The sequence below is a fragment of the Pleurodeles waltl genome, chromosome 3_1 (assembly GCF_031143425.1).
Source record: "Pleurodeles waltl isolate 20211129_DDA chromosome 3_1, aPleWal1.hap1.20221129, whole genome shotgun sequence".
NCBI classification, from domain to species: Eukaryota; Metazoa; Chordata; class Amphibia; order Caudata; family Salamandridae; genus Pleurodeles; species Pleurodeles waltl.
Window position 1 is genome coordinate 791,182,335 of NC_090440.1, and position 24,240 is coordinate 791,206,574.

At 45.2% G+C, this 24,240-nt stretch overlaps 1 protein-coding gene across 3 annotated transcripts in view; it reads right to left on the reverse strand.

Annotated features, from left to right (window-relative positions):
• The window catches only part of ZNF143 (zinc finger protein 143), a 345,755-nt gene that overhangs the window by 112,019 nt on the left and 209,496 nt on the right, over nucleotides 1–24,240 (reverse strand). For all 3 annotated transcript variants that reach the window (XM_069223630.1, XM_069223629.1, XM_069223631.1), the window contains 2 exons: nucleotides 3,984–4,059; nucleotides 1,732–1,857 (listed from right to left, as the gene is read on the reverse strand). In XM_069223630.1, the coding sequence (XP_069079731.1) occupies nucleotides 1,732–1,857; nucleotides 3,984–4,059 (202 nt within the window). The remainder of the gene's footprint in view (nucleotides 1–1,731; nucleotides 1,858–3,983; nucleotides 4,060–24,240) is intronic.

Sequence of the window (24,240 nt, forward strand, 5' to 3'; positions counted from 1 at the left end):
TTCTCAATAATCTTTACCGGGCATGGGAGTTGAGAAATACGCCAATAATTACTAGGATCATTTGTGACGGCTTTTTCAGTTCTGGTTTAACCTGTGCTTTCTTCCACATGGGAGGAACCTCACCCGTGGTTAAGGATTGGTTACAAACCCTCAGTAAACCCAGGTATAGTTCTTCTGCCCTATCTTTCCAATTTCCAGTCTTCATAATTACATTGTATTTATCTTAATTCTGGGTGCTACAATGTGATTAACTATTTTAGCACTGTATAGAGAGCTAGAGCTTACCTAAATATTAAGGGCCATCTGTATCAGTATTACGAATAGCGATTACCTAACTGCAATTTTCTGCAAATTCCAATTAGGAAGTCGATATTGTTAATGTATGAAACTCATACAGTTTCGTTGGGCAATTCCTAGTGGGTCGCAAAACGACCTACCTCATGAATATTAATGAGGTAGGTCGCAACCTGCAAACCATTAGAAATCACTGCTATCACAGCGTTCGTGGCCTGCTGAGGTCAGCACACCACAACTCTGTGATTGCTTTTAAATAACAGTCTTTTTTCTTTAAAAAATGCAACCAGTTTTCCTTAAAGGAAGACAGGATGCATTTAAAAAGAAAAGTTTTTTTTTTCCTTTTGTTTGTTTAAGAAGACGCAGTAGTCCCAAGGAACACTACTTTGTCCTAAACATGTTTTTTTTTTTTTACATTCACAAATGGTAAGGGGTCCTCAGGAGACCCCTTTCCATTTGTGAAAGCATTACCACTACACTTCGGTGGTCTGTAAATTATTAGTGTTTTGCAACCAGAATTAGGTTGCAAAAAATTAATACATACCATTCAGATTTGGTATCTAGAAGGGACGCCCCTTCCAAATACGGAAACGGTATTTGGACGCAAACCAAAATTGCGATTTTATAACAAGCTACCAAATCGCAGTTTGGGTTTGGTACATACAAAAATGCTTTTTTGCAGTTGCATTCTGTGACTCAGCCCGTTTACAACTGGAAAAAACCTTGATACATATGGCCCTAAATCACTAGTGAAACCTATCGATCTGTGGTTAATAACTACATTTCCAGTATTGTCAGGGATAGTGTGAGCGGAAGGCATATCATTTGGACTTTACATTCAGTTCTCAGTCTGTTTATCTGCTTTATGAATATTCAGTCTGTTTATCTGCTTTATGAACTAGATGGTCTAATCAACGCATTTACTCAATACATTTAAAATGAAATAATTTCCTTACACGTACAAGTAAGACTTTTTACCAATAGTAATAATAACCAATAGTAATAATCCCTATCCTGCACAATATGCAAAGCTTAAAAGACTCAAAGGCAAAGAAGTGTTAACTTTCTTTTATTTCACAAAGAGGATGATATTCAAAAATGCCATAAAATACTGATAAAGTTCTTTCATATTGCGGGATTAATTACATTTTTAGCTCTGTAAATAGGGCCAGGGCCGGACTAGGGACTTAAAACAGCCCTGGCAAAAATGATAAATTCAGCTCCCCTGATTCAGATGTGCTGATAGAATCGGAGCAACTCTTTCAAGTTGCCGTCGGGATTGTCAAAACAGTCCTACAGGGGCTCCAGCCTCCCAGGGTATTGCCCGCTTGCCCGGCTGGCCACTCCGGCCATGAACAGGGCTGCATCATGTGTGGCTGCTCACGTGGCCTCTGCAATGATTTTCATTAAGTAAGCAAAATGAGATTTTGTTTTTACCTGTGTGTGTTCTTATGTGTTTCTGTAAATCTCCCGATGTCTTGAAAGATTTTGAACAGTTGTCTTCTGAGCAGCGATATGGCTTTTCTCCTGTATGAGTTCTGACATGGCTTTTTAATCCATAACCTTGAAGAAATGTAGAAGGACAATATGTATGTGTCACCGTAAATCACAATTATTATACTAGAATAACTGTACAGGAAGTTGTGCAACTTTAGCTCGTAGGCCGTAAGGTATGAACTATGGACAGTGATAGGAGAAGAAGAAAGCAGAAAGGTGTCGTTTTACCAAATGTCAAAAATTGATCGACTAAAAATATTGATGAGTTTGCCCCTGAAATCCCCATGTATGCTCTCAATTTCCAGAGACATTTCATGAACTGCTCTCCTGGGACAATTGCAAGCCGGGTGGAAGCATGGCCTCCACTACCAGGGTGGTTTCTGCTAACCACCCAACGGGGTATAAATGGCACTGTATGTTGAACGTTAACTAAAAGAATATGGTAAGCTGGTCAACGGCAATAAGTAAATAGTGACAAATCTACCTTCATCTCTGATTTTATGGTGTAACTTAATTAATTGACTTAATTAATATGCCAATGCTGCCCTGATTTTTTTCATTTTGTTCATGGCACTGCCACTATGGGAGCCAAATCTATGTTTAAATAAATATTGTCTATTATTAACAGCTTCATTCGGCCACAGGGGTAGGTAAGAAGGGTCACCAAACTATTGGAACTTTTCCTAATTAGCAGAAGACTCACATTTCCTGATTCATAGCTATAATACTGTTCAGCTATGGGCAATCAACTGAGGGCCTGATTTTGAGTTTGGTGGACAAAACATTATTTGATTTGTGTTATACATGAGCAGAACTAAGGGGAATAATATCACTGTGTACCCTAAATGCTTGTTTTGCAACTATGTAAAGCTCTCTTTCTTGAAAAATTCATAAACATAGGAATGAACAGACGGAGAGCCACGATTATGGTTGATATCAATGGAGGTGATGGGCAAATATATAAAAAAAGTGTGTATTTTGCAATAACCATAGCTAGCATTAATCTGGCCAGAGCTTGGAAGGAGATTATAGCTCCATGTTTTGATCAGTTGAAAATGAGGCAATGCATTATTAAAAAAAAGAAGGAAATCTATTTAACAGTGTTTCGATCAACACTGGGCTCCTCACCGATTATGACAAAAGGGTTAAAAGGACTTTGTCAACAACACGCTTTAAATCTTTCAATCATTTTTATTTAGTGAATATATTTTACTCTGACCAGGAAGCAGTTTATTATTTATTTATTTTTTTTAATTTGTGTGATTGAAGAGTTTCTATCACTTACTACGGGAAATGTTTTGTTGTTTTCTATTTTTCCAGTCTTACTAAATCGTTTTTTCAAATACTGTCTTTGGTGCACAATGCAGTACGTTTTTCTGTATTTCAAAGTACTTTTTTATTCTTCATTTTAATTTTGTATTATTAATTGTATTCTGAAAATGTTGCTGGATGTCACTGCCTTGCTCTACAATTACATCTGTAACGATTATCTAGTTTAAAAATATATATGTTGAGAACAACTTCCGAGACGTGGGGGCAGACTACTTCCTGAATCCTGCTGCCAAGGCCTGGATGTCCTGCCTTTGCAATACAAGTAAGGCGCAGAAAATCAGAGTTGAGCAGCAGCTCCATAAAATCTTGTACACTAAGTAAAACATTTTAAAAACTTACACACACATCTACACTTTCACAAAAAACCGAGAACAGTTGCAGTGTATAATCTTTTTTTTAGTTTAAAGAAAAAATATTTATTTTATTTGTTTTTGTACTGTAAACCTCACCCATCCAGGTTTCAGAGCACTGTATAAAACAGTTAGATTACAAGAGTGAGAGTGCATAATGTGACAATAGGCATACGGTGGATGTGCAAGGCTGACGAAAGACGAAAAAGAAACAAAATATAAGAGGAAAAGTGGACCTCTGAGGGTGACGTGCAGATACATAGTACTGGTTACAAATGTTGTCATATTATGTACCATATTAGGAGACGTTTCAGAGTGTGCCTCAGGTAGCGTCTATAAGCGACTTTTGGACGAGGTACCATCTTCCCAAATGAACACAAACTGTACATCTTCTAATAAGTAACATGGAACAATTAACAGCACCACTTTCTCTACACATTCTTTTGTACTGCATTTATCCAACCATAAAATGAAACTACATAAACACGTAGAAACGTACAACTTTCATACCTGTAGCAAATGCTTTTCCACAACCAGCATGTTCACACTGATAAGGCCGATCTCCTGTGTGGGACCTTTCATGTACCTATAACATTAAGCAGAGATGCTAGGTTTAAAATACTTTTCCTGCTCGCACTATTTGTCACTGCATTCATTGAGGTTGCTTGTCTTCATGTCCCTTTTAATTCTGGGTCAAGCAAGCGACCATTGTACAAAATAGCACATTCATTAATTTAGCATTTTTTCACAGAACCTTACAAAAACAAATGTTATTTTCGTGTAATAAGCTGTTACATTGTTTGTAGGAACTGCATGTACCATGCATTTTTAAAGTGCAAAACATGTTCGTCCTCTTCTTCCTGGGCCTTATTCATTTGTGTATGCCTTACACAGCAGGCACACATTCAGTTTTGCAAAGTAACACTAAAAAGTTGGAAAACTGTTAGAGGTTTTAAACAAATGTGAATGCAATAAAAGTAGTCTTACGACAGGCATAGATGGAGGGCTGCAGGAATCTCTGTGGAAATGTTACTTCGCATGTTTCGTCTGCAAGTGCTAAAGTGGTTGCTGTAACGACACTGCACTATGGGTCAGCTGTTCAGGTGGAGTAACTGGTCAGCAAATAAACAACCTGGATAATAAGGATTTGTGTCTAAAGGCTGCCTGTGGCAAACATGACTGTTTTGGCTACCCTCATCCTTTCTTAAAAGCCTGTTAAAGATGGTGCATAAATGAACCATCACAAACATAAATTTACATCTACAAAAGAATTTCCAATAACTGCAAAGGCTGTTATTTTATATTTTGGGGTCTGAGATTGCACAACTTACATTTCTAGGCCTGTGTTGTATTGAATACTAGGGTTGGTTGTTACAGAACCTGCTGATAAATAATCGGCCTGTAGTGTGAAGCAATGTGGTTAGGCTCTCGGCTGTGGATCTCCAACCTGCCCAGATGTCTGTGAGGGGTATCCCTAATAAACCATTTTCTGGACATCAAACACACATTCCTGAATTCTTCAGTAGAGATTAGTGACAGCCATCAACTCTTTCCTGGAATGTCTCTGAAGTCTGTGCAGCTGTAGAATCATATCTTCCGACACGGAATGTATCATGACTGAGGTTTAATATTTAAAACTAGTAACTGTCTTGGAACTGTAAAGGGGCGAGGTGGGCAACACGACTAGTGGAGTAGGATGTGCCCACACGTTTATTTCTCTCTTCACTTGAACAGTGTGCTGCTGTGTTTCCAAGCATCTATTCAAATGAAAAAGCACTGTATACCTCATGTAACAGTCTCACGTTTTGATTCTGTGACTATACTGGGAGATAACCTGCACTAGCCGAAATAAACCTAGCAGGAGTTTAGTTTTCCTATGATGCAGTGCATGCTACAAAGGGCAACATAACACTCCATGCATTTGTTCAATTATCTATGAATGGAGGCAAGAATGAGCATAAGCCTGTCATATATATCTGTGACCAAAATAAAATCAGCTTTGTAACTAAAGATGCAAAGAAGTCAGGTCCTATGTGTGAGAGATTGCCCAAGAACAGCGATGTATGTGCTCTGTGGGGTGCAGTTACTGCATGCAGCTGAGGTGTAGAAAGCACTTTGTGTAAACTCAGGGCCAAAGGATCCTATGACTGACTGAGGCAATGAAAAGATCTATTTAACATTCATATAAGACCTCTGGGTGACAAAAGCTTTGCAGCTGAGCCGGATGAACCGAACAAGCAAAGCTGCAGGAGGAGGGAGGGTTGAAGGGGAGGAGAGGAGTTGCAAAGCAAGCAACAATGCAGGGGGAAAGAAAGAAGGTGGTGCAGGTAAAAGGAAACAAGCATTTGTAATGCAATAGGTCTCACATTTTCTTGAATTAGAGCTACTGGCATTGAAAATTCAGAACTGGACTTTTCTTGCCACATAAATTGGTCAACTCTGCCTCATAATTTTGTCTTTTCCTGCGGTGTTTTGATGGTCACTGGCACCTCCTAACATCAGAAATCACATGCCCCTGAGGAGAGACGAGAAGATGACTTACCTATCTCGAGTTGTATAAATGTCTGAACAGAAATTGGAAAATAAGGCTGGAAAAGTATTTTCTTTTTATGTTAACAGAATGAAAAGTCTTGCAAGCGTTCTTGTTTCACATTTCAACAAAGCTCTAATGAAGTTAACATTAGCAGAGCATCCAGAGAATTTTCATGGCCCCAATAAAGGAGATAAGCAGTTTCCAGTGTGTGTGTGAGGGCTGGCAGGGAGGGGCCCTGAAGAGTGAGACTCCAGATGCCAGGCTCTGCAAGTTTCACATTATTGCTTCTAGGTTTGGCTACATTCTACGAGAAAGGTTATTTTGTGGTTTTCCTGAGCAGTGAGCTAAACGTTTAGGCCCTTGGTGGTGTGTCTTTTGTAAATTAAGCTTTTTTTAATGTTACTTAAACAAGTACAAAAATAAGCTTACTTCAGGATTAAATCAATGCGCGCCTAGGAGCTATCTTTTATTAAAGATTTAATGGTGAAGCAAATGTTCCAGGAGCCAGAAGTAAACAAGGGCGGCACTGGAATAAAGCCAAAACAATTGTTAGTGACATGGGAGGAGATTGGAGGAACGGAATGCTGCAATAAAGCGTAGGCAGCTACTAGCCTAAAACACCCACAGTGAAAAGGAAGCAACAACGAAATGACAAAAATAGTCCGTCAAAGCAACAGATAAAGAAACCAAAGTGGAATAATACAGTAGTTGGTCCCTCCTCTGAAACAGAAAAACAAGAGAGAAAAAGGCAGAACTGACAACAAGCAAGCAAGAATTTTTAAAGGACACTGCAACCAACAAATGAAATTGCTTTAACCCATACGAAGTATACTAAAAGTATACACGAGGTTGAACGCTTACGCTCAACCTAAAATGTACCTCTGAAAGAGGCGAGCAGTGGAGGAGCATTGAGCAAGGGAAGCAGTACTTGTGCCATGCTTTAGGGTAGGCAAAACCCCACACAGAAGTAAAGCTGGCATTGACTAGCCAAAGAGAAGCAAAGAAATGAGAGTGATAATGAAGCCAACCAATAATAAGCAATTATAAGCAATGAATGGACTCTAAGCCCCCCTATAAGTAAATAAAATGTCTATCATCTGGCAGCACATGCTCTGTCTCAGGAGAGACCTAAAGTGTACAGTGTGGGGAAACAGAGGAAAACAGTCAATGAGGAGAGGGTACCACCGAACATATTTAAGGGCATAAAACAACCAACAGTGCTCCCAAAACATTTACGGCGCCAGGGTGAAAGCTGAAGAGTGCTTAAGAAAAGGGCAGGGATGAGTCCTGCCTGATGGGAATCAGCCTTTACTATAAAGCCTTTACCACACAGAACCTTTACCAAGCAGGAAAGTATTTGTACCTTTACCATGCAATACTTAACCACAAAAGTTTTCTTTAAAAAAAAAAAAAATAACATACTATTTGCGTTATCTAAAAAAGTGATTTCAGGGTGTGAGGGTTTAGGAGTGGGTAAAGGTAAACGGAGGTGAGAGTGGGGTGTGTCCAAGATGACAGACGAGACGGCGACATAAATGCGAGCCCGATCCGTTGCCACATTTATCTGCCGAAATCCCCTCCATCAGTAATATCCCACACCAAATCCTGCCTCTCGAGATCGGATTTGGCTACTGGGATCCTGGTCGGATGGATGTCGGAGCCGTGCTCAGCCGCTGCCGGCAAAGATCACCTGAGATGTTGCGCCACTGAGGCCTAGACCATGCGACCGGAGATGGCTGCCAAGCACTAGTAAGAACGAGACCCCAGGACCTCAGACACATCGTAACTGAAGCGGGGGCCCGATTACTACACCGCTATCTCTGACAAACACAGTCAGTACCCCCCAGATATGCACCTGATTGCTGGGTGTGTCAGTTTATAAAGTACCAGTGCGTTGCGCGCAATGGGACCAGGGAAAAACGCTACCCAACCACTGAGTGGAGCCACTCTCTTCTCCAGTACTTTTGAAGAAGCTGCAATACCTCGGAGGCTCCCCTGGCTCCCGATCTACACTGCTCAAGGCAACACGAACGCTCAGGTTAAGACGAATGACAATGTGACATAGCACTGTAATTAGAAGTTTAAACAGCTTAGCTGCCCCCCAACTTGCGAGAATGAGGAAAGGCCGCACAGCTGAGACTTAATCACAGATGTTAATATCCCAGATCGCTTATATAAAGAAACTTTGATCCCCGGGGACTTGCTCTCCATTGCGATCGTTCACCCACTCTGTTAATTAAATTATGACCTCACACACCTAAGTAGGCCTTTTTGATTGTTAACACAGCTGCTATAATCTAGCGGGAAGAATAGAAAGGACTGCCCCTCCTCACTGTAATAATATACAAGCAATAAGCTGAACACCCGGCAGAGTATGGTAACTATGCACATTGCACCTAGGGGGTCATCAATCAAAGTACCATATAAGGAAGACTATTAAAACCCACCCATCAGCATGGACTATTAAATTCACACAATAATATGCTGCATGCAGGACTACTCCAGTGTATTAACGGATGTGGTTTCCAATAATAAGAGACTGACTACACTGAGCAAGTAAAACAATAATTGAGAATCGATCACAAGACACATAGCCTATTGCGATCACTGCTTTGACATATTAGATTTTTCCTCACAAACTACAATTTCTCAAAGCTACTTGAGAGAGGGTGGACCTACCTGTAAGTTCACCCCTGATTCGTCACTAGGGGGAACACTACACAAGGGGTGCATGTTGGACTTCCAGCATATTCCCCCACAACTAGATATTCACTGGGTACATGTTTATTCGAAGTGAATCAACATGTCCAAAGGGAAAGCAGTAAAGGGTGAAGGGACCCCAAGGACACAACATGATGGATACTAAACCCTAAGTCCACCAATCAATTTATGGGAGACAACTACAGGATCACACAAATAAGTTTATGGAACTGCTATTAGCCATGAACAGCCTCAAATCCTCTCTGAGACCTAAACTAGACACGTTAATGATTGATGTGGGGTTCCTTCATGAAGACCATAAGAAACTAAAGGACCCAAGTCAAAAATACTGAGACGGAATTAGCAACCCTTAAACCATCCACGGCAAAACATCAGCAACAACTCGAAACACTGCAGAAAGAAGTGACACAATTACAAACCAACGCTAAAGACGCTGAGGGATGATCACACCTCAATAACATCAGAGTAGTGTTCTTACCCAACGGCACGGAAGGTCCGAGCATGGACTTATTTCTGCAAACATGGCTAGCGGAATTAGTACTGGGAGGGAAGATATCCAAGTTCTTCTCAGTGGAATGTGCTCACAGAGTGCCGGGATGCCATCCTCCCCCTGCAGCCCCCACTCGACCTATGGTGGCAAGACTACTTAACTTCAGAGACAAAGATAATATTCTGCAGATCACTAGAACAAAAGGACCCTGGACTACGGAGAACAATACAGTGACTATTTTTCCAGACTGTACAATGGAGGTCCCCTCGACGCGAGATTCATACCGGGAATGAAAACAACGCCTACGTGTTCCGAACATCAAATATGCACTATTATTTCTCGCAAAAATGGCAGTGGTGTCTGACTCAAAGACACTGTTCTTCCAGACACCTCAGGAGGTATGGACTTGGCTGAAGTCCCAAGGTGGCCATCAACACTCCTCCCAGACGGCACTAAATGGATCCTGGAAGCCCCAAAGGCAAAGAAGACGTTCCACCAGGAATATCCGAGGCAAACCCTCAAAATTTTAGATGGGAATGGCCAAGGCAGAGGCACTAGCAGCGGCGGAGCAAACGTCCCTATCACAATCGGAAGACAGCACTCCAGAGGAAGATTCTAGAGACTTACAAGATGCACCACCCGATTTAGAATTACCAGAGGAACTTCGCAATGGCCCACTTGCTACACTAATGACTGATGATTTACTACAAAATACGTGATGATGGGTCCTATAGCGTTTTGAGGTTGTGTCTTTTCTATATGTGAACACTGAGAACGGAGGGTAATAAATGAGCACTAGGTGCTAACTACCACCTGGGGGATAGTAATGGCATTGTTTCTCCTATATTGTTTCGGGGAATTGTTCTGAGACATATGATGCTTGGTATGGACACCCCTCAGTTTAGAATAGAATTGATGTTTGTTGCCCATTCATTGCTGGCAGGGTGTGGCTGGGACTGATTAAGGGTGTGGCCTGGGGGCAAGACTTTGTTGGGGACTATTATGTTTGTTTATTCCTCTATGTTATTACATAGTGTTTGCCTTTCTTTCTCTGCCCAGGCACCTTGCCGTTGCACCTTCTCCTCACCACATAAATCAGAGCTAGACTACATGGATACATGCAACACTCATGACTACATGTGAATATAACATACTCGCATGGAATGTGAAGGGCATGGGCAATTATGACAAATGATACAAAATCCATTCATATTTGAAACAACGTAATATTCACTTTACATGCCTACAATAGACATATTTAATGAAAGAAGAGCTTCCACGGTAGCCAAAAAGCTAGTGAGGCCTTATATTGGGCACCACTTACTCTGCCTATGCCAGTGGGGTCTTACTCCAGGTAGCCCCAAGGGGCTCGTTCACCCCAGAACACACTTTAATCGATCCAGAGGGCAGCTATGTCATTGCAGAGGGCATACTAGATAGGGAACCTAGCACTCCAGTAATGGTATATGCTCTCAACGTGGGTCAACCCCTCTTTTTGACCTCATTAACACCTACTCTCTCTCTCGAGTTACAAACTCCCCATTGTTCTGTTGTGGAGATTTTAATTGTTTTCCGGACGTGGAAATGGATATATACACCCCCCATCCCAGGAGCCCAACACACACACTACCACTAAATACTTACAACAATGGACCCACATTATGCAGGTGACTGATGTGTGGTGTATGCTCTACCCACACCAGGGGGAATATTCACACTACTCATCTTCTCACTCCATACATACAAGGATTGACTTAGTGTACAGTACAGGCCCGCTGGGGAACAGACGTAAACATGGAGAATACTTAGGCAGAACTCTGTCTGATCACTGCCCACTGAAGGTGACTTTTCAATGGAGACAATCATGCCCAGCTATCCCAACTTGGTGATTACAAACATAATCACTAACAGATACAGGGTTCCAGACAACTGTAGGGGAACACACAGACAAATACTTTGCTGAGAACAAAGGTTCTACATCATATGAAATAACTGAATGGGATGCTTTCAAGTTGGTGCTGCGTGGTGCGTGTATGACTACGAAACATGGTAGACGAAGGGCTCTCCAAACAGAGATGTTAGACAGAGAGAATAGGCTGAAATCAGCAGAGCAGGAATGGACATCCAATCCAACCACATACCAGCCTTAGAGAGTCTCATGGTTGAATACAGGGAGTGCAGAATTATTAGGCAAATGAGTATTTTGACCACATCATCCTCTTTATGCATGTTGTCTTACTCCAAGCTGTATAGGCTCGAAAGCCTACTACCAATTAAGCATATTAGGTGATGTGCATCTCTGTAATGAGAAGGGGTGTGGTCTAATGACATCAACACCCTATATCAGGTGTGCATAATTATTAGGCAACTTCCTTTCCTTTGGCAAAATGGGTCAAAAGAAGGACTTGACAGGCTCAGAAAAGTCAAAAATAGTGAGATATCTTGCAGAGGGATGCAGCACTCTTAAAATTGCAAAGCTTCTGAAGCGTGATCATCGAACAATCAAGCGTTTCATTCAAAATAGTCAACAGGGTCGCAAGAAGCGTGTGGAAAAACCAAGGCGCAAAATAACTGCCCATGAACTGAGAAAAGTCAAGCGTGCAGCTGCCACAATGCCACTTGCCACCAGTTTGGCCATATTTCAGAGCTGCAACATCACTGGAGTGCCCAAAAGCACAAGGTGTGCAATACTCAGAGACATGGCCAAGGTAAGAAAGGCTGAAAGACGACCACCACTGAACAAGACACACAAGCTGAAACGTCAAGACTGGGCCAAGAAATATCTCAAGACTGATTTTTCTAAGGTTTTATGGACTGATGAAATGAGAGTGAGTCTTGATGGGCCAGATGGATGGGCCCGTGGCTGGATTGGTAAAGGGCAGAGAGCTCCAGTCCGACTCAGACGCCAGCAAGGTGGAGGTGGAGTACTGGTTTGGGCTGGTATCATCAAAGATGAGCTTGTGGGGCCTTTTCGGGTTGAGGATGGAGTCAAGCTCAACTCCCAGTCCTACTGCCAGTTCCTGGAAGACACCTTCTTCAAGCAGTGGTACAGGAAGAAGTCTGCATCCTTCAAGAAAAACATGATTTTCATGCAGGACAATGCTCCATCACACGCGTCCAAGTACTCCACAGCGTGGCTGGCAAGAAAGGGTATAAAAGAAGGAAATCTAATTACATGGCCTCCTTGTTCACCTGATCTGAACCCCATTGAGAACCTGTGGTCCATCATCAAATGTGAGATTTACAAGGAGGGAAAACAGTACACCTCTCTGAACAGTGTCTGGGAGGCTGTGGTTGCTGCTGCACGCAATGTTGATGGTGAACAGATCAAAACACTGACAGAATCCATGGATGGCAGGCTTTTGAGTGTCCTTGCAAAGAAAGGTGGCTATATTGATCACTGATTTGTTTTTGTTTTGTTTTTGAATGTCAGAAATGTATATTTGTGAATGTTGAGATGTTATATTGGTTTCACTGGTAATAATAAATAATTGAAATGGGTATATATTTTTTTTTGTTAAGTTGCCTAATAATTATGCACAGTAATAGTCACCTGCACACACAGATATCCCCCTAACATAGCTAAAACTAAAAACAAACTAAAAACTACTTCCAAATATATTCAGCTTTGATATTAATGAGTTTTTTAGGTTCATTGAGAACATGGTTGTTGTTCAATAATAAAATTAATCCTCAAAAATACAACTTGCCTAATAATTCTGCACTCCCTGTATAAGGATCTCTCCAGGAGATTAGCATCCTTTGACTTCAAGGAATACACCAAACGCCAACATGAACTGGGGGATAAAACCACTGAATTACTAGCATGGCTTCTGAAAGCACAACAATCAGGAGCTCCCATATAAGCCATTCAATCACATGCAGGGCCGATTATGAACACCCAGGTAGACATTAATAAGGAGTTTGAAAACTACTAAAAAGAACTATACCAAACCCCATTAGATGTAACACCAGCAGTAATTCAAAAATATCTGGGTCCCCTTGAGACTCCCCTTCTTAACCCTCTATTGGCACAGGAACTAGATGATCCATTGACACTTGAGGAGGTTGCTTTAGCCATTAAAAATATAGCCAGGAGTGAGACACCGGGTACTGACGGCTTGTCTATCGAGTTCTATGCCTCGTTCTGCGCCAGTTTAGCCCCAAGACTGTTGTCCCTATATAAGAAAGCTAAGGAACCTGGGCACCTCCCAGCCAGCATACGAGTGGCACTGATCACTATACTCCTAAAACCCAGAAGGGACCCACTTGAGGTGGCATCATACTGCCACTCTCATTACTTAACTTAGACTGTAAGAAACTAGGAAAGGTCTTAGCAAATATATTAACTCTGATAGTACACACACTGATTCACCTGGATCAGAATGGGTTTATCCCAAGATGAAACACATTCCTGATTATCTAAATGCTTGTTTGGCACCATGGACTGGGCACGCAGAACAGACACTCAGGGTTGGTTGCCCTCTTTAGACATAGAGAAGGAGTTCGATCCCTTGTTTTAAGGCTACCTCCAGGGAGTACTTCAGAAACTCGGACTTGGTACAGAGTTTTGTAGATGGGTCCAGATACTATGTGAATCACCGGTGGCACGGATGCGTACGAGAGACATCATTTCGGATAACTTTCCTATTGAACGTGGGACTGGGCAGGTCTGTCCTCTCTCTCCCTTGTTTGCCCTTGCTGTCGAACCTCTGGCTTGTCTACTGCGGACACAAGCGCTTGCAAGGTGGTATAAGATTGTAGATAAGCGTGACTTCGTAAGCCAACATGGTGGCCACACTTTGGAGGGGCTCTGTGGCTTGCCCTGAATCCGGCACCATGCTAACTGACCCTGACGGCCCAAAAGGCACCAGGGCCATTGAGACGGTGCTACAGGCTGCTGGTGGACCGTATCCAGTTGAGGCCGGTGCTGGGGGGGGCGAATCGTCACATTTGAGTGATCCTCACGACGTCAGTGGCGGACCTACAGGAAAGGGCGGAGGACGCAGAGAACCGTGCTCGGCGCACCAGGCTGTGGCTGGTGGGCCTGCCAGAGGCCCTAAACGCATCTGACTTGGCAGTAGCACTGGAGGAGTGGTTCCGCACCTGGATGCCAGCGGGAAAGCTGTCCACCAACTTCGTTATATAGCGTGCACATCGTTCGTTGGCGCTTCGGCCTCCGGTCGGTGCATCCACCGTCCCGTGATACTACGGATCCTGAATATCAGGGACAGAGACACAATCCTACAGGAGGTTAGGACCCAGGCAGACTTACAACACCAAAACTCTAAGGTCATGATTTTCCCGGTCTACTCCAGAGCGGTACAACAGAAGCGCAGATCCTTTGAAGCAGTTAAAAAGAAACTTCATATACTGAACCTCCGCTACATGCTACTTTCCCCCACCCGCCTCAAAGTGGTGTTTCAATCCACCAGCTATTTCTTCAATACCCCGGAGCAGGCATGGGATTGGGCGGTGGAAAGGCGAGAATTGAGACAGGTGACGGGGGAGGAGAGGTGGGGCCGGAGACAAAGGACCATGCCTGGGCTCCCATCTCGGAGCGGTTGTGCAGGAAGCGATCCAGGTCCGGGTGGGCCTGGGGTTCGGCGAGGGAGCATCTAGGGTCGCTCGGCTCCCACCCTGCAAGAGGGGCAGGTTCTGGACGCAGATTTGACAGCCACTCCAGCATTGTTTGTATCGATAGGGACAATCCTAAACTCCCAGAAATGAACTGGGGGATGTAGGGAGATTCTGAATATGGAACCTGAGGGGCAGTGCCTGGCGGCTGCCGGGGCACACAGCTGGTGCGGTGACCCAGATCATATTGTTAGTCGAGGTCAGGTAGCACATCCGCAAGTAGGGTACCGCCAGGTGATACGTCCCCCCCCCCCATTTGAGTAGGCTGTTTATTGCTTGTTAGCAATGTGTTGAGGCAGGTCGACAGATGCTTCAAGGGGAGAAGTGTGGGTGGAGTTTTTTTTGGGGGGGGGAGGTTGGGTTGTTGCTATTAGTTGTTTCTACTCTAATTGCATTAAAATTTTCCTTTTTAGGTTTGCTACATTTGCAGTGAGTACTGTGTGCAATCACTTGCGGTTCAGGGAGGCCTCGAGGGGCCAGCGCGCGGGGAAAAACAGATTGGTAGCGGGGCACTGGGAGCATCAAGCTCTACCTAACAAAACACCAACATGTTTAAACTCTTGTCCTGGAATGTTAACAATCTGTTAGATCGTATTAAGAGGTCCGCAGTGTTGCGCTACATTAAAAGTAATCGACCGGACGTGGTCCTTATGCAGGAGACCCATTTAGCTGGGACCCAATGTACGTTTTGTGGGAGATTCGGCTATGAGCAGGTGTTCCACGCAAGGTTTTCAAGGGGCTCCAGAAGGGTGGCACTTTTGCTCCACAGGTCGCTGCCCCTGTTGGTGACCCAGGTGCACACGGACCCTCAGGGGAGATATGTGGGGCTGGAGGGACGCCTTGCTTGGAGACAGATTAACATCATTTTGTGCTATGCACCCTCGCCACTCCTGAAGTCCACTGTTACCGACCTGCGTAGCTTGCTGGTCTCCCACCCGCATGGCCCTACGTTAGTTGACGGGGACTTTAATGCGGTACCAGACCCCCTTCGGAACACCACAGTCGACCCCCATCTCGGCAAACGGGCCGGGTCGTCGAGTCTTGTGACGTGTGCAGATTCACTAGGCCTGTGCGACGCCTGCCTGGTGTGGAACCCACACACAAGGGCATTTATGCAGCAATCAGCAGCACACCACACAGAGGTGCGGATAGATTAGATTTGGCTCCCAGCGGCAGACCTCTTAGAACTGACCTCTGTGCAAATGCTGGAGAGCGAGATCTGATCATGCGCCGATCTTGATAGCTTGGGGGACTCCTTTGCGGACCCGGAGCCTGATGTGGTGCTTTAGTGTCTGGTACTTGAAAAACCCTGAGTGAGTCTAACATCTTGAACAGCAAATTAATCACTACTTTAAAGAAAACATGGGCTATGTGGCTTCGGTGGGGATCCTATGGGCTGCTAGAAAGCCCTCCTTGAGGGGGTCATTAAGGGATAAGTCAGACAGCAGGAGGCCAGATAATTGCAGAGGGTGACTGACCTGGAGGGTGAACTGATGGACCTAGAGGGTCGAGTTCGACGTCCCGGAGACCAGGAGATGGAGGAACTGGTGAAGCTCTAAAGCGCAGAGATTCGACAAGTATCACCTGCAGAGGCCAGGAAGTGCTGGCAGGTCTCGAACTGGAGGGTTTACGAATCAGGAGATAAGACAGGGAGTTGGTTGGCAACCCGAGATGTTGCGTCGTGGGTGGTGCCCCTCATTACGGACCGGACTGGCTTTGCATAGGAGGGCCTAGAGGACATAGCGTGCACCTTTGCAGGGCTCGAAAAATCATAAAAATGTTACTAGACCTCCAGGTCGAGTAACTTAAATAATCTACTTGACTTAACTGAAATGTACTTGACCCGTAAACGGGTCTCAAATTGTGTGATCCTAGGCAAATAGTTTACAGAGTCGCCTTTTTCTTAATTCTCACATATGACTGCACCTTCAAATATGTGAGATCAGCATTTCTGCAGTACAAAAAGCTATTTTGTTTGATTAGGTAGACTAAAGTTTGCTGCATGCATCACAAGAATCTAGCCCACATACCCATGAGGTCCAACTCACATAACATAGGACTTCTTTTAGTTTACTAACAACATTACCATCAAGGAGGGAGTGTTTCTCAGTTTGTTTAAACACTCAATTTTAATAAATATATTACTAAACCATGACGTGGTAACATATTGTCATCTACACACAGTAACTTTCCAAGAAACTACTAACTTGCAGCTTTACTGATAAAACTATATAGTGTATTAACAATCTTTGAGAACTGGGTTTCAGAAAACATATCCTTTGCACATCAACATGTAAAGTATTCCGATTTGTTTTCATCCTATTAAAATATTTTTTTCCTCACAAAGAAATATAAAAAAAGGGCTTTTACAACTACTGAAATATATTTTGAAATGTTTGCACAGTTGACTCAGTCATTTAAATGTTGTATGTTAGGAAAAACCTGACAACCTATATCATTTTATTTAGCATTTTAAGCAGCAGGCCACATTGTTCACCTTACAAAGTCCTGGCACTCTGCAGTCAGAAGGAAAATTAATTGTAAGAAAAACTGACCTTTGACTTCTGTCTTTTATTGCCCCTCCACTTTTCAACTGAACCGAACACCTGTTCAGTGTCAACTTGCCAGAAGGGACGAGTAAGTATTAAAAATAGCTCGACCTGATTAAATAAGACTCCACCAATGCGAGTGGTCGTTGTTGATTTTTTTCGAGCCCTGCTTTGCCTCCTATTATGAGGACCTCCATTCCCGAGTCCCCTAACTCCCAGCAGAACGGGAAAATCCCATTTTGAAAGACATTCCACTCCCCTCTATTCTGGCCTCCTTAGCCGTGGAGCTGGACCTGCCTCTGATGGAGGAAGAGGTGGACTGTGCTATTTCAGGCCAGGAAGACCCGAGTCCGGAACGGCTACCCCAAAGCATATTGTCAGAGGTTTCGTTGGCGCCTCGTTCCACCCAGGTCTTGACGGCACCACCATTGTGGTCATACCAAAGAGTGACCTACCCTGAGATCAGTGTTACTCATATCGACTCATCTCACTGATTAACGCGGACATTAAGATTTTTGCGAAAGTGTTAGCCATTCGACTGGCCCATACACTGTCCTTCCTTGTTCACCCGGACCAGTGTGGCTTCATGCCGGGTAGGAGCAAGTGTCACTGCCTGAGATGGGTCCAGGTGGCACTCTTCCAGACGGATAGACTGGAGAGGGATTTAGCACTCCTTCTAGTGGATTTCCACAAGGCCTTTGATACCCTGGCATGGAACTTCTTGGAAGAGGTGCTGAGCCGCATGGGTCTCAGCCCAACATTCAGAGAGATGGTACACCTTCTCTATCGAGACCAGTCGGTGCAAGTACGGGTCAATGGCATCTTGTTGGACCCCTTCCCGATCAGGAAAGGAACGAGCTAGGGCTGCCCTCTTTCACCCCTTCTATTTGCCCTGGCCATTGAGCTGCTGGCCCGCTTTCTTAGAGAAGACCCGCTTATGAGGGGCTGGCTATGGGGGAGTGGATGCGAGGACCGTGTGTCCCTGTACGCAGATGATGTTCTGGTGTTTCTGGGGAAGTCACAAGACTATGGCCCGATGCCTTGAGCTCCTGACACTGAATGGCGAGGCATCGGGCTTGAACCTGAACCCAGGGAAATCAGTGCTGGTGGAGATGCAGGGACAGGCGGGGGGAAACGAATGGTGTTCCACCGCCCCAGTGAGGTGTAATGCCTTCAAATACCTGGGAATCCACCTCTCGACAATCTCAGAGCTGGCCTGGGAATTCAATTTCGAACCCCTTGCGCGCACCATGTCGGCGGACCTGGGCAGGTGGCGAAGCCTCCCCCTGAACCCCTTGGGCCGCACCGCTCTTTTCAAGATTATCTGTCTCCCCCAATACTTGTACCCCTTGACAAACCTCCTGTACTTGGTACCTTAGGCCTGGTTCCGATCCCTCACTTCCAAGCTTACCTCCTTTATGTGGGCGGGAGGGCGACATAGGGTGGCCTTCAGCTCGGTGCGGAAATCTCCACATGAAGGGGGGGGGGGGGGGGGGGGGGGGGGGAATTCCGGACTTGTACATCCACTACCTGGCAGCCCAGACGGCCCCCATCAATGAATGGTTCAACAGGAGTTGGGACGATCTGGCTTACCGGCTGGAGATCTGGCAGGTGGGCTTTGATGGTCTCATGGGACTGTTATACAGGGGCCGGATTCCCTGTGCTGCCCCTTGCTGTACACAGGTGGTGGTGAAGTGCTGGAGGGCAGGGCTGAGGTTGACTGGGTGGGAGCGACACCTCAATAAATTGACATCCTTATGGCAGGGCATGTAGCACCGGCAGGTTGCTGAATTAGAAGGATTTAAACAATGGGACAATATCAGAATTACTTATCTGGATGACGTGACTAAAACAGAGGGGCTTATGTCATTCCAATAGCTGCAGGATCATTATGCACTGGCTAACACTCAGTTCTTCCGTTTCCTCCAGCTGCGCCATGCCCTGGGAACTCACCTGTCTCTGGCCTTGTCCCTCCTTGACTACAGCCCTCTTGAGGCGAAACTCCTGATGGGAAAACTGGGAAGGGATGCCATGGCCCAGACTCACTGCTCACTACTCAATAACGCACCAGATGGACTTGCCAGGTTAGGTGACCGGTGGGGGGCCTGGGTGGGAGACTTGGACGAGGACGACTGGAGGGAGGCCTGCCTTGCACCCCAGGAGCTCGCCATACCAGCGCGTTTGAGGATGGTGCAGACTAACTACTTTCACTTGGCATACCTTACTCTGCGGTGCTTGCGACACATGAGTTCCGGGACCCCTGTGGGTGTGCGAGGTGTGGTCAGGTGGGGGCACATCTCTTGCATGTTGCCTGGGAGTGCCCAAAGGTGTGCCCCTTTTGGGAGGGGGTGGGGAGAGAAGTTCTACAGTGCTGGGGTACTTGATCGATTTGAACATGAGGGTGGCGATACTGGGCCTCCTGGAGGAGTTGGGAGGGGCCCCAACGGAGAGAACTTTCATTGGGCTGGCCTGCCTGGTGGGCAAACGAGACACTGCGCAACAATGGAAAAGTCCTGAGATGCGTCCGTCACAAAGTGGCGAGCGGGGATGGACTGGTGCTCTCAAGTACAAAAAAGAGGCGAGTGGCTGTCTTCAGAAATACGAAGCGGTCTGGGGGAAGTAAAGGGCCATCGTGGACTTAGCTATTAAACATTGTATTTGGCCTGGTCCGTGGTGGTGAATATTCGGTTACCAACTGCACATCATGTACGGACCGATCCAATGTACTTGCGGTCTACTGTACTCACTGTATTGTTGTTGTCTTTTGTTCTATATTACAAAAAAGAAATACATTTGGATGTTAAAAAAAAGATTGTAGATAATCCACAAATGGTACCAATGAAGCGTGATGATACCCTAATATATTTGAAAGCAGACCCTGCGGTTTTGCCAGATGTCATTACACTCTTGAACGATTTTGGACAAGTATCTGGACTCCGGATCAACTAGAGAAAGTCGTACCTCTTTCCATTATTGTACGCGCCCAAGACACTGTATTCTCGGGATGCATACTCCTCTTTATTGTGGGCACCTAACAATTTCAAATATTTGGGTGTTCATGTTTATAACCAGGAACAAGATATAATTGATGGCAACTTCAGTAGGGCGCTCACCTCAATTAGGCAATCATTACACTTTTGGACACAGTTACAACTGTCCCCAATGGGCAGACTTTCCATAGCAAAAATGCTAGTCCTTACCCGTCTCCTTTATTTTTTCATGGCACTCCCGGGGCTTTCGAGAAAACCACAGACTACTCACCCATTTAATTTGGGGCACAAAGACACACAGAGCAGCACTGACGACATTAACCGCAACGTTGGAGGCGGAAGACTTAGGCGCTCCCAATTATGAAGTATACTTCAGTGGCAATTACAATGGTTGCAATACGAGTCCTGCCCTGAAAGAGACACTCTGGGAATTGACCTGGAAGTGTGCTCCCTATTGTGGTGGCTCTTACATTGTTCTCCTCCAACCCCCCCGAACAGAATTAACATCTTAGTAAAGATAGCAGTAAGGTGCTGCAGGAAAAATGTGTGCCATTGACGCAGGAGGGTCCCTTATGCCCCTAGTTTGCCTTTATGAGAGCCACCGACCTCCAGAGCCTTGCAGGTGCTACATATAGTAGACGCCAGGACAGAAGCAGGATTTACGACATGGGATGACGTAGTGGTTGATGTCAAAATACGCACATTTGATGAATTAGTAGAGGATGGAGGCTTACCCTGAGGACAATTTGTATTATATGCAGCCCTCCGTCGATTGAAAAGTAAACTGTGGGATCTTGAAAGTGATCTTACACGAACAGCAGAACCACTGGAAGTATTGCTAGCTACCCAAAGCTCGAAACAAGCAATATCATTTATTTATGGAACTCTGAATCAGAATCATTCAGACCCCTATTTTCAGTACCTAAGGGAGTGGTGGAAGATTAAACTATCTACGGAACTGATAGACAGTGTCTAGAGAAGAAGCCTTGGCTCCATTAAATTGATAACATGAAACACCAGGTTTCGCTTCACACAATTTAATTATTTACATCACATATACCTTTTCCCAGATAGAATAGGTGAAATGTATCCAGGAGCGGACACACACTGTCCCAAATGCCAACAAGAGGGAGCCAACTTCCTCCATATGGTATGGGCATGCTCAGTGATTGTAGATTACTGGCAATCTGTGACCTCTTGTATATCACACATAAAAAATTCTATTCTCCCCCATGATCCTACTCATTGCATCCTACATGAAGCAGCGGTAACAAAAATTACAAATCAAGTGATGGGCTTTCATGGCTTAGCACTTATACTGGCAAAGCGTCACATCGCCATAACCTGGAAGGCGGTGACTACCCCCTCACTTGCAACATGGTGAAAAGATGTGGACGATGGGCCTCAGCAGAGCTTTTAATACAGGCTGATGCATGAGCCAAAGATGGAAGATGTAACTTAATGGGGCAATGGAATGATTACTTGACCAAGTTAAAGGAAATGATAGCCCAAACGGATTGATGCCTTGCCGAACACACATGTGAATCACGAGAATGACCGATTTTATGTGGTGGAATAAATTGATCACAGTTACACCCCGCAATACATGGTGGAGGGGAGGGGGTGAGATTGGTTGAAACACACCTTGTTATTTGAAAGAAAGCACAGTTGATTCACTGTTTGTTTTGATTTCCAGAATCGGCAACCTACATGAAGGTGGAGTCATTGATACTTTATAAAGATGGAGGGGAAGGGAAGGAAGACAGAAAGGAAAGGTATATGCTTATACCCATTATTGGATCCCGATCGCCTACCTAGACCAACTGACACTGCTTTGCCATATGTTTACTTAACGATTGCGAAAGGGGTTGGGTTTTTAAAAACAAATGTCTTCCTTTTATAATGATGCATGTAAAAGTTGATTTCCTGTGAAATTCAAAAAATTATTTAAGAAAAAAAAGTGAAGTTAACTCGTATAGGAAAGTACCCTCTTTTTGGCATGGTTACCCCCACTTTTTGTCTGATGTCAGTGTGTTTTGACTGTGTTCACTGGGATCATGCTAACCAGGACCCCAGTGACTGTGTTCTCTTCCCCTAAATTTGGATGTTCCTCACTCTGTACACGCCACAATTGGCATACTGGTGTCCCCATGCAAGTCCCTAGTATATGGTACCTAGGTACCCAGGGGTTCCCTATGGGTTACAGCATGTATTATGCCACCCATGGGAGCCCATGCAAAATGTGTCTGCAGACCTGTCATTGCAGCCTCCGTGAAAAGGTGCATGCACCCTTTCACTACAGGTCACTACACCAGGTTACTGTAAGTGACCCCTATGGCAGGCCCTTCTAGACCCGAGGGCAGGGTGCAGGTACCTGTGTGTAAAGGCACCCCTGCATAAGCAGTGGTGCCCCTACGAACTCCAGCTTCATTCTCATGGACTTTGTAAGTGCGGGGAAGCCATTTTACCCGTGTACTGGACACAGGTCACTCCGAACTGGGGCATGTTTAGTATCAAACTAGTCTGAATCATACCCCAACACTATTGCCAGTATTGGTTGTATGATTCCATGGACTCTGGGGGCTCCTTACAGGACCCCAGCTTTGCTCCTACCAGTTGGCAAGGTTTTCCCAGGCAGCCCACACTGCTGCCATCCTACAGACAGGTGTCTGCCCATGTGCTGCTTGACCAACTCAAGCCCTGGAAGACAGAACAAAGGATTTCCTTTGTGAGAGGGAGGCACCAACCTCTCACTTTGGAAATAGAGGTTACATGGCTTGGGAGGGGTAGCCTTCCCAAGCCACTGGTATGTTATATGCTTTGAAGGTCACATTTGGTGCCCTCCCTGCATAAACTAGTTTGCAACAGTCCAGAGACGCCCGGTCCGTGCTCTGGCGTGAAACTGGACAATGAAATGGGGAGTGACCACTCCGCTGTCCATCACCACTGCAGTGGTGTTGCCCAGAGCTCCTCCAGGTGGCCACTTGATTCTGCCATCTTGAATCCAAGGTGGGCAGAGTTTTCTGGGAGTATTTGAGTGGTTAGGTCAGGCAGGTGACGTCACAGACCCCTCCTGATAGGTGGTCACCCTGCTAAGTAACCAATCCCCCTTCCTGGGCTATTTAGGATCTCCCTCTTGGATGGGTCCTCAGATTTGACATGCAAGATTCCAGCAGGATTCCTCTACAATGTTTACTTCACCTTCTGGCCACTGGAACTGCAACTGGACCCTCCAGGATCCAACAATCTGCATGTACAGCAACAATTCTGCTCTGCAACATTGTTTCTCCGTCTCCTTCCAGCAACTGCAACATTTCCCCGGCTGTGCATCCTCTGAGGGCGGCGAGTCTTCAGTCTGCACAAGAAGCTAGATGGAATCTCCCTTGGAGTGAAGGGGTCACTCCCCTGCCTCCGCAGGCACCAACTACAACGACAACCGGCTGTGTGGATCTCCTCTCCTCCAAAGCTGCATGGATCCTGCATCACGGGCGGTGGTCTGGAGTGGTACCCTTGGTCCTCTCTACCAAATGTCCAACTTGGGAGATGGCAAGCCCTTGCCTCTCCATGCAGGACAGTACCTCCATGTACTGAGTCTTTTGCAGCTACCAAGGCCTGTTCGCATCGCCTTCAAGGGATCTTCAGGCTCCGTGTAGCCCCAGCCCCCAGCACTCTTCCCTGCAAAGCATAGCCCTCTGTGTGCTTCTCCAGCGACGTGAGACTCCTTTCTAGGTGTGCTGCGTGGGCCTCACCTCGACTCCTGTGCTTGCTGCCTGTGGGTCGCCTGTGGGGGCTGCCTTTTCTTCCTGTGGCTCTCTTTACTGCTGAGGGTTACCTGGGACTCCCCTCT